This window comes from Haliotis cracherodii, unplaced genomic scaffold, assembly GCF_022045235.1.
Source record: "Haliotis cracherodii isolate W230 unplaced genomic scaffold, xgHalCrac1.p SCAF_26, whole genome shotgun sequence".
Taxonomy (NCBI): domain Eukaryota; kingdom Metazoa; phylum Mollusca; class Gastropoda; order Lepetellida; family Haliotidae; genus Haliotis; species Haliotis cracherodii.
The window spans coordinates 3,370,242-3,381,465 of NW_027266282.1; the positions used below are offsets into that span (position 1 = coordinate 3,370,242).

The 11,224-nt window shown below is 40.1% G+C and overlaps 1 protein-coding gene across 1 annotated transcript; it reads left to right on the top strand.

Annotated features, from left to right (window-relative positions):
* The first annotated feature begins 7,669 nt into the window (after positions 1-7,669).
* On the top strand, positions 7,670-10,738 carry LOC139473037 (uncharacterized). Its single transcript, XM_071255552.1, has 4 exons — positions 7,670-7,844; positions 8,427-8,651; positions 9,924-10,097; positions 10,512-10,738. Exons 1-4 carry the CDS (start codon positions 7,670-7,672, stop codon positions 10,736-10,738), a joined length of 801 nt encoding a protein of 266 aa, XP_071111653.1.
* The last annotated feature ends 486 nt before the right edge of the window (positions 10,739-11,224 follow it).

Below are 11,224 nucleotides of genomic sequence, written 5' to 3' on the forward strand. Positions count from 1 at the left end.
TATATACCACTTCCCGTTTGATAGGGATATCTCATCTTTCCATGATACACCAAAATGATTCTATGTCAAGAGTTGAGTAGGATCTTTATCTATATGTCGGTTATATATCCACGTCAGCTATGATAATTATGTATATATATCTTTATGTGTGTATTCAACTTTCCTCATTACAGAACGGGGGCACGCGATATAACTGGAATACTATTAAAAGCGGCGTTAAACCCAACTCACTCACTCACACTCATTACAGAACGGTTGATAGCAGTATCAACGAACAACGATCCATGACACGGGTGCGGTGACAGTCACACAATGTTTCCACCGCCGTTGGGGCGTCTCTTGTTGGACAGTGAGGGGCCAATATCCCCTTGAATTCCGTGAGGAAGAAAAATGGAACATTAAGAACCAGTTGTTAACCAGTTAATTGTTCTCGTTGTCGAGAAGAAATTAACAACAAACGTTGAACGAAAGCATGATAAATAACGATTAAAAAACGTTTTTTTGTATTAATTGATTTATATGTGTGGCTAGGCGTTAATATCCCCTAATTGTCTATTAACCAACCCCTGGTAGCTGGGGCCGTGTATCACCGACCACACTTTGACTACACCTACCACAGAATCAGCCGTTAGAAAAAATAAAGTTATAGTTTAGGCGGCGTTAACCATCCGCTCAGTTATTTCACAATTTTAAGGAAAAACGGGGTATATATGTTTAAAAAAACTACATTTGCGAGCACTTTTCAAATAATCTGGTATCATACGTGCTTGAGGCCATACATTTTTACAGTTTTGAATTTGTCGAATTAGATTTGTATTGTTTGGAGTGCATTTATTTTGGGTTATGAGAGCATTGCACCAGGATGACAAATATCTTATTGACACGGTGATTGTAAGGATGCTATACATACCATACAATAATAAAATATAAACAACCCAAGCCTTTTTGTTTTTGAATTTTAAAAAATGCTTCTTCTTGTCTATTTTGTCAACTGTATTCAACAGCCTGCACACGGCACACACACACTGGTTCCAGAGGTGACTACAAGTCTGTCACATAACTCGCGTACTACGTCATATATAGGACACGCGTTTCATGACGTCACAGAACAAAAACGTCATAAACACTCTAATCGCGATAAGAAGACGCTAGTGCGAACTTTATTCCAGAGATAATCACGATTCTGAAGGAAAAAATCGCAATTCCGTAGGTAAGTATATCGTAAAAATTCATAAAAGCACATTTGTCACAAGGCATCTTAGCTGAACCGTTTAGAAGGCTTACATTCAAATATAAATGAAATGTAATAATGTCTTGTTGGCCTACTGTAGAGCCTGTTACTGCTTGTCTGTTCTCGGTAAGTCTACGTCCGTAAGGTGTGGTATTACGTTTGTTGAAATGGTTGCATGGTCACTGAGTGAAACCTCACTGGACAATGTGACCACTTGTAGGCCAGATAAGACAACCAAACATGACCCTTCAAACACTCTACCACTTCATTATTTTCATTTGACAAAGATTATTGTTTCCAATTTTTTTCTTATCTTGTACTAATGCATTTGACCGTGTTTTCTTCATTCTGCAGCATACCATTAACTATCGATAGCAGTTTTACCGTTACAATAATATTTGCGATATTCAAACTTCTGTTGCTACACCTTTACAATATATGTACACATGTTCCATCGGAAAGTTGTGTTTGTGTAGTTTCTGCTCCAACCAATATTCCTACGTGTGCCTTAGCGGTTAGCTTACCAGAGACACGCCCCAGTAGACAGAAAAGTGAAATAGGAAACACAATGTAACAAATCCATGTTTGATTAACGTGTCTGGCTTTAATGTATTAAATGTAATTCAAACCATATTAGCATTGTCATGGCGACAAGAAGACAGGCCTTGTGTTGTGCATTGAACGACGTGTTATATACTGTTAAGGTGTCTATCTCAGGGAGGTAGGCCATCATGGTTGTGGAAACCTCTTCAGCTACAAGTTTGTTTGTTGTTTTACGCCGCACTCCGCAATATTAAAGCTTTATGACGGCGGTCTGTCAATAATCGAGTCTGAACCAGACAATCCAGTGATTGGCACCATGAGCATCGATTCACGCAACAGGGATACGATGACATACATCTACCAAGCCAGATAGCCTGACCACCCGACCTCGTTAGTCGTCTCTTACAAGCATAGTCGCCTCTTACGGCAAGCGTGGGTTGCTGAAGACCTATTCTAACCCAGATCTTCACGGATGTCAGCTACAAGTATTAACCGTTAGGCTACTGGAAGCAATGATCACCAGCATGGAGGAGGAGGTGATAACAACAAGACGATAATATCCAAGGTCATCACAATGAGACAATGAAGGACTAAAGGCAGAATTACATGATGTAGCACACATTAGACAGACGTGCGCGGGTTTTAAGAAATTTCAAGTCCAGTTTACATTCATAATTTAATTGTTTAATTCAACATTTCTTTACCAAATATACCAGTCGTCTTAATTCTGGCAGATTTTAGTAATTAATAATTGATCTAGTTCGATTGCATTTTGCCTTGTAAGTATTTTTTTGTGAATATATCTTTACGTAGATTATCAAAAGGGACAAATTGATAATTAGTGGTATTGTCTGCTTAATATATTTATGTTACAATGATTACAAAGCCTATCTTCACGTGATATATTTTCTCATCGCCAAATCTCTATTGGTAATCTGTTGCTAGCGGATTTCATCCTAATAATAGGAATGAGATACAAATACCTTTCTAATTTTATTTCATGTTTAAATAATCTATAAAACACTGCCCAGTGAGAAGTATCTTGTCCATGTCTGATACTCTGGATCCAAGATGCGCTGTTTGACAACAGATTTAATAAATATGATTATTTTGTACAAACAGTTGAGTCCACACAGAGCTTAAACCTAAACAAATTGCAGATAGGTATGTTCATATTTACTTGAATCTGATAATATAATACTTTACATAACAGTACACAATTCTGCTGGTGTATTATTAATTAGTGTTTACCAATACATCAAAAGTCTCTGTTAAATTATACCAGTAATTGAAATTCTTCCCAACTCCCGTACAGTATATTATGAGGTGTAATCTTTTTAACTCTAGTTTAAAAACATCTGTGTGTATCCTTTCTATCATATCTAATTTACCAAACACCCATATGTCGGAACCATAAATTAATATTGGTGCTATCGTTTGGTCAAATAACAATAACCGGTCAATCTTGTCCAACGTTCTTGTTCCTATGTAAGTATATACATGGCTTTTCGACCCTTGAAGATCCGGGGTAGAATAGGTCTTCAGCAACCCATGTTTGCCGTAAAAGGCGACTATGCTTGTCGTATGGGGCGACTAACGGGATCGGGTGGTCAGGCTCTCTGTCTTGGTAGATGTATGTCATCGTATCCCAATTGCGTTTATCGATGCCCATGATGTCAATCACTGGATTGTCTGGTCCAGACTAGATTATTTACAGAGCGCCGTCATATAGCTGTAATATTGCTGAAAACTATGTTAACAACAAACAAACAAAACATGGCTTTTTTTGCTTTAGCAGCTAATGACGTTATGGCTGCCAGGACATTCCCAGCACGTTTAGTCATCAAGCCCAGGGTTCCGTTGTTCAAAGCGATCTTAAGTGATCGTTACTCCCATACCTTAACATAGACTTACGACAGTCGCAGCGTTGTCTTGTACGACGACACCCTGGTGTGTGTACTCCTCTACTACTTCAATAGCAACATCATCTATGCCAAACACATCACCTGATCCTCTTTTTACAACCTTACCTGTATCTATATTAATAGGTAATTTCCAAAATAAATACAATATTCATTGAAAACATTCCGAGCGTTATATGAAATAATAATAGTATCACCTGCTACGACAAAACTATGATCTTCCTACAAATTCCAAATAAAATAATCCTCCCGAACACCTTAATACCTCTACGCATTTTTGTTCCAAATATGCTTCAAGGTCATTTAGATACAAAACAAAAAAGATTCGACGGTAGCTTTCCGCTTTGTTTAACTGCGATGTCCCTGAAACAAAAATGCGTTTCTCAATTAACAAGAATGACACGCGACTTAATGCCCTGGGTAGCGTTGTACAAAACAACCTTAGCACGACGACTGTCGTAAGTCTATGTTAAGGTATGGGATTTACGATCATCTTAGCACTAAGATCGCTTTGTATAACTTAAATAAATTTTCCTTTTAAAGGCCAAGGCTTAATGGAAATCTATGATAGTACACTATAACTTCATTTTATTGGTTTAAAGACATTCAATTTAAGAATATAACACAACAATGTTATGAAAGACAAAATTGCCATGTCGAATACACCTTGTATTTCTGATAACAAATGATTAATCTCCAGGTACAGAGGTAAACATTTAACAACGGCAGACTAATAACGATATGGCTCAGCATATACTTGGGTCAAGTCACCTTTTTGTTCACCGGTTTTAATCATTTCAAGGAACCACTCGTCGTGTACTATACCAATTAAGCAGTATATTAAGCAGTTTGTGGTAGACAGAGAATAATGAGGCAATAGTATACATCAAATATTGCTTCAAAGTTCCATGTGTTCCTGGCGAATTGGGGCGGTGGGGTAGCCTAGTGGTTAAAGCGTTCTCTCGTCAGGCCGAAGGCCCTGGTTCGATTTCCCAATTGGGTACAATGTGTAGAGCCCCCGCCGCTAAACCATATTCACTCACTCACTCCTGATTTGTTATTTATACGATTCAAATTAAGTCTCTGTGATGACTACTCAATTGTTAAGAAGGATAGTTATTTTTATCAGATGTCATCCTTTGTCGGTGTAGTTCACAGTGCGTCTCCCCGGAGAGCGGAACTCGTCGTACCATAGTTAAAATATAGTACTTGTTGTTACCCTGACTGGCGCTTGATATTTCAGGGGATAAAACAATGACTGGTCGGGTCGGACTCAGTATACTGTGTCCAAGTGGGGTATGCAAATTTAAACTACAGTGGTAACTCAGTGGGCTAGCACTATAAAATCGGCATTAGTCCGAGATAGTATAAGTAGCCACATACACGCACGAGCATGCACGTCGCTATATAAGTGAAATTATCTTGAACGCGGCGTTAAACTCCATTTCACCTTATCTTATCAGTAGTTGTACCAGTCAGAAAAAACTAAGCTAAAATCTCTTCAAAGTGTACCAATTGAAGGCACTGCACGTGACCTTTTATCTTTAAACAGGTAAACGATAAATAGAAGTATATCAATAAATGAATATTTCAATGAACTTGATTTTTTTTCAATAGTATCAGTCAAAAAGAAAGAAAATGATTTGTTTGCCTCTTACGGACTGGCTGACCTAGCTAGGCTACACCGCCAACTACTGTAATTTGTTTATCCTGTGATTATCTATATATAGTGTTGGAATTGAGTAGTTATCAAAAGTGACTGTCATTTCTATCTAATAACCATTTTGATTCATGTGTTAGTACTATGCTAGCTGCTGGCCGCAAGTAACTGAGTAGGGGAAGGCCTCGCAGCTTGGTCTCAAACTTGCGTAAAACGTCATGTTCGTGAGTATACACATGTCAGTGACGTCACAGAATAATGACGTCATAATCATGCAAATGGCGACACGGAGACACTGTTTGTGATTACTTCCCAAGATAGTTACTTAATCTGGCGGAAAAAATCGGAAAAAACGGATGTAAGTACATTGAGGCCGCGTCGTAAGCTTGCAATCTTTGGTTCAGAGTAAGCTTGTCAGACTGTAGAAACCAAATTATAGGTGATATAAGGATACGGGACTCCAGGCAACGCTACTGACATCCAACTTGGCCGCGGACTCGAGCTCATCCCGGGTCTTATTCACGGGATTCGCGAGTTCAAAGACTGGAATGTGAATTGAGATTAACCTAATGTTTCATACTGTTTACTGAATTCACAAAGTTAGGGATCATGGATATTTGCGGGACGTTTTTATGAAATGGTGTGCTTATTTTTCAATTCCAAATATTCATGCCAAATATTCATGACCGCTGACCGCTGACCGCTGACTTTTTCCGTACAGATAGGTGGGGTACACAGCAGTTGGACTATTCTGTCTTACACTGATCTCTGTGTTTTAACATTGCCGTCATAGATCTAATTGTTTCGTTACTGATTTGTCAGCATAATTACGTAAGCCAACACCTCGACAAGTGTGTGGCTTAATCGTCCTGTATGCTTGTAGCTTACAAACAGCGGCAGAGTATGCAACAGAGACTGTGGTTGGTTGAAAGCATCTTACTGAGGGTAGAAAGTACTACTAGATACATAGTACTCAGATGCTGTCAATGCAGACAAATCCAGGGAAAAGGTTTAGTGACTATTTTTCTGTTAAGCCAAAGAAACTCGTAGCTGTACACAAATACACATACCATATTTTCTATTGACCAATGTGTCCTGTAGGATCTCTTTGTCCTGATAGGATACAAGGGTCCACACAAATTATGTATATTTAACTGTTCTTCATGTTCGTTTAACCATTGGATCCAGCCAGTACACTGAGGCATGGGGTCCAGTTTATAGTGTGTACCATAACATCCAACATGTACCAGAAAGTTCTTCATATTCCATGTACCATTGGATCCAGCCATTACTTTGTACCATAACATCCAACATGTACCATAAGGTTCTTCATGTTCCATGTACCATTGGATCTAGCCAGTACTGTGAGGCATAGGGTCAAGTCTACACTGTGTAGTATAACATCCAACATCTACCATAAGGTTCTTCATATTCCATGTACCATTGGATCCATTCAGTACTGTGAGGCAAGGAGTCAAGCCTATACTCTGTACGATAATATCCAGGATGTACCAGAACGTTCTTCGTGTTCCATGTACCATTGGATCCATCCGGTACTGTGAAGCATAGGGTCCAGTCCATACTGTGTACCATAACATCCAACATGTACCAGAAAGTTCTTCATATTCCGTGTACCATTGGATCCAGCAAGTACTGTGAGGCATAGGGTCCAGTTTATACTGTGTACCATAACATTCAACATGTACCATAAGGTTCTTCATGTTCCATGTACCATTGGATCCAGCCAGTACTGTGAGGCATAGGGTCCAGTTTATACTGTGTACCATCACATCCAACATGTACCAGAAAGTTCTTCATATTCCGTGTAACATTGAATCCAGCCAGTTTTGTGAAGCATAGGGTCAAGTCTACACTGTGTACCATAACATCCAACATGTACAATTGGGTTCTTCATATTCCATGTGGGGCGGTCGGGTAGCCTAGTGGTTAAAGCGTTCACTCGCCTTGCCGAAGACCCGGGTTCGATTCCCGACATGGGTACAATGTGTGAAGCCCATTTCTGGTGTCCCCCGCCGTGATGTTGCTGGAATATTGCTAAAAGCGGTGTAAAACCATACTCACTCACTCACTCACTCACTCACTCACTCATATTCCATGTACCATTGGATCCAGCCATTACTGTGAAGCATAGGGTCCAGTTCACACTATGTACCATAACATCCAACATGTATCATAGGGTCCAGTCTTTTCTGTTATATTGGGTACAAGTCCAGGTCTTCCCAACAGGGCAGATCACCTGTCTTTCACCAGGCTATTCATCTGCAAGTGATATGTTAATGGGTTCCAGCTAAAATGGGTAGGAAAATAAGGCTACCCCCACTTCGGCCCCCAAGCTGCTCAAGCCCAATCTATGACCCTGAAGCCAGGGAGCCTCGTCGTATGTGTCTCCCCCAGATTCTCAACATCCCCCTGGTGGCGACTGTGCAGGGACAGAACAACATAGGACGGCGTGTCAGACCAGCTACAGGTGAGACATATTATCATCATAAATCACTGTCTGGGTCTTACTCAGTCTGCCTTATAGCACTTTTGTCAGTAGATGTCAGTGCTAAAATATAGGCTACTATAAGCTGAGTTTTGTGTTTACTTAAACCAGGCATCGGACAAGAGGCAACTGTTTCTGACTGAAGTCATGATACATGTAGACTGACTACTTTAATATAGCTTGTCAATGCAGTTTTATCGAAACACACATTATGTCGGAAAGCGCATGTTAAATCCCCAACAGTAAGTAAGTAATGCAATTATATTTCAAATCATCATACTAAATACTTAAAGTACCAAATTACCAACAGGTATTGCAGCACAGTTAAGAGGTAAAGGGGTTTACATCTGTTACAGTTATGAAGTTCTCAAACTTTCGCAAACATGACTTGTGACATATCATTTGAGAAATTGTCTCTCTCGGTGTACGGGGTTCTCAGGCCCTACAATATATATATTGGTATTTGGATTATAATAGTTATTGGTGCATACTGAACATGATAAGGCTGCCTCTGGTGTGTGTCTCGTCATGCTGTTGTTGCAAGAATAATGTTGTTGGTCGCAGGTTCTCACCTCAACCCATCAGTGCACTGCGGAAACTACCTGCCACAGCCCCTACGGCGCCGGGAACCAGTGCCTTACACTGACAACACACAGATGCCCAAGGACATGCTGGTCAGACGACCAACCAACTCCCAGCTGGACCTGACTCTGCCAGGCATCAACGATGGGCTGTCACGAAGAAACGTCCGTCTGCTCCGGAGGCAGCAGATGTCTCGCTTGGCACACTGTGAGTTGTTTGGTGTGTTGAAGCTTACCAGCAGAACTGGTCTTCAGCAACCCATGCATGTTGTAAGAGACTAACAGGGTCGTATGGTCAGGCCCATTGACTTGGTTGATGCATGTAATTATATCACAATTGTGTAGATCAGTGCTTATGATGTCAATCACTGGATTGCTTGGTCCAGACTTGACTATTTATAGATCACCTTCATATTGCTGAATTATTGTCTGACTGGGACAGTTCTGACCGTGACACGTTTGACTATGATGTTTCTGACTGGGACATGTTTGACTGTGATGTTTCTGACTGTCACATGTTTGACTGTGATGTTTCTGACTGTCACATGTTTGACTGTGATGTTTCTGTCTCACATGTTTGACATTGACGTTTCTGACTGTCACATGTTTGACTGATGTGTCTGACTGTGACTTGTTTGACTGTAATGTTTCTGACTGTCACATGTTTAACTGTAATGTTTCTGACTGTCACATGTTTGACTGATGTGTCTGACTGTCACATGTTTAACTGTAATGTTTCTGGCTGTCACATGTTTGACTGTAATGTTTCTGACTGTCACATGTTTGACTGTAATGTTTCTGACTGTCACGTTTGACTGTAATGTTTCTGACTGTCACATGTTTAACTGTAATGTTTCTGACTGTCACATGTTTAACTGTGATGTTTCTGACTGTCACATGTTTAACTGTGATTTTTCTGACTGTCACATGTTTAACTGTAATGTTTCTGACTGTCACATGTTTAACTGTAATGTTTCTGACTGTCACATGTTTGACTGTAATGTTTCTGACTGTCACATGTTTAACTGTGATGTTTCTGACTGTCACATGTTTAACTGTGATTTTTCTGACTGTCACATGTTTAACTGTAATGTTTCTGACTGTCACATGTTTAACTGTAATGTTTCTGACTGTCACATGTTTAACTGTAATGTTTCTGACTGTCACATGTTTAACTGTAATGTTTCTGACTGTCACATGTTTGACTGTAATGTTTCTGACTGTCAAATGTTTAACTGTGATGTTTCTGACTGTGCCTAACATGTCTCACCTTCCATGACAACTCTGTTGATAATCCGAGTAAATACCACCGGCTTTATTACAAGCAAGCAAAGCAAAACTTTGAATGTGTAAACGCTGGAAAACAATATGTAAGTGTCATCTTGCAAATCAAATGTGCCATTAAACCCTGTTAAGTCTGACATTCCCAAAGCTGCTTGCATGCTTGACCTATGAGTGAGTCCATCTATGGCTGTTGTAGGTGGGAATGAGAGAGTCAGCCCCCAAGGGGGGTCTGTAAGCAGCCATCACTCCCCAGATGCCCCGCATCTAGCAATCCACGGACAGAGGATCTACACCCCATCTACTCGCTACCCCGGGGAGGGCATGGAGGACCCACTCTCAGACGTCAGCTCAGAGGAGATTTTCCCGATTGGTAAGTTTAGTGGTAGCTTTGTACTTGGAAATGGCAATCTTTGGGATGCATAGACTTCAGAACATGTGGGGAGTCCTGGTTAGAACTGGTTGCAAGTAACCGATGTGTGTTGTATGAGGTGACATTACTGGATTGGGTGGTCAGACAGAATGACCTCTTGGTCAGGTGTGGAATTTCTTAAGAAGAAAGCACAGTCACTGTAGGTACAATGGCATCAGTTTACCCTTAACATGAGCTCAAGATGCAGAAAGTTGGAGGATTAATTGAAACAAATCTACTCAAACCATGCAAGGTGTCTAAGAAGCTGAACCCAATTTTACCCATGAGGACACGACGGTGTATACATACATTTAAGTTTTAGGTATAAAAAACTAGCATTTTAACACTGATCCTAACCTGCCCTTATTGCAACAGGGGGATCCAACAGCACAGACTCTACCACCATGCCACGCCTCAACCTGTCTGAGGTTCCTGCTCTCAACCTGCCCCAGATCCCGAGGAGATCTCCACGCCTCCTCACACCTCGCCTCATGGCCCAGGACTACGCAGCAGATGACATGAGGTCACCGAGCCCCGCCCCACTGCCCTACCTTCCTCACATCAGGAAACGCAAGAGAAGGGGCGCCACAGATGATTGCTAGACAACTTATGAAGACACAACACAAGTATTTCGAAAATACTATTTTAGTTCTTTTGGCAGTTTAGGTGTACTAATATTTCACATATAACATTTGGCAACATTTTCCAGTTAAAGTGTGTCTGTTTAGGTCTTCAAAGTTGAAATAATATCTAATGCTACCTGACAAAATTTGGGGTTAAATGTTACAAGGGGTAGCTAATTTCTCAGGAAAAAATTACGAGCAACATATAGAAAAATGTAAAGGGTAAGATATCTATTAATACAATTATAAGTGAAGCAGTGAATTTGATAAATGTAAAAATTGTATGCTGTTTTATTTGACAATTATAATATTTTAGCATTTTTGAGGCATTCAGTCTTCAGATTTGGTTATATTTTTATGACATTTTGCCTTGCTTTTTGAGGCTATCTAAACTGATACTGATACTTGTGATGTTTTATGATATGTTTTACTTAGATGTTTAGGAATTGGAAACAATATACAAAG

What these genes read in the sequence shown, in the direction of transcription:
- LOC139473037 (XM_071255552.1), top strand. Translation starts at nt 7,670, where the DNA reads ATGGGTAGGAAAATAAGGCTACCCCCACTTCGGCCCCCAAGCTGCTCA. An exon ending in GCGTGTCAGACCAGCTACAG is followed by an intron (nt 7,845 to 8,426) that starts GTGAGACATATT and finishes TGTTGGTCGCAG; the next exon opens with GTTCTCACCTCAACCCATCA. An exon ending in GATGTCTCGCTTGGCACACT is followed by an intron (nt 8,652 to 9,923) that starts GTGAGTTGTTTG and finishes TGGCTGTTGTAG; the next exon opens with GTGGGAATGAGAGAGTCAGC.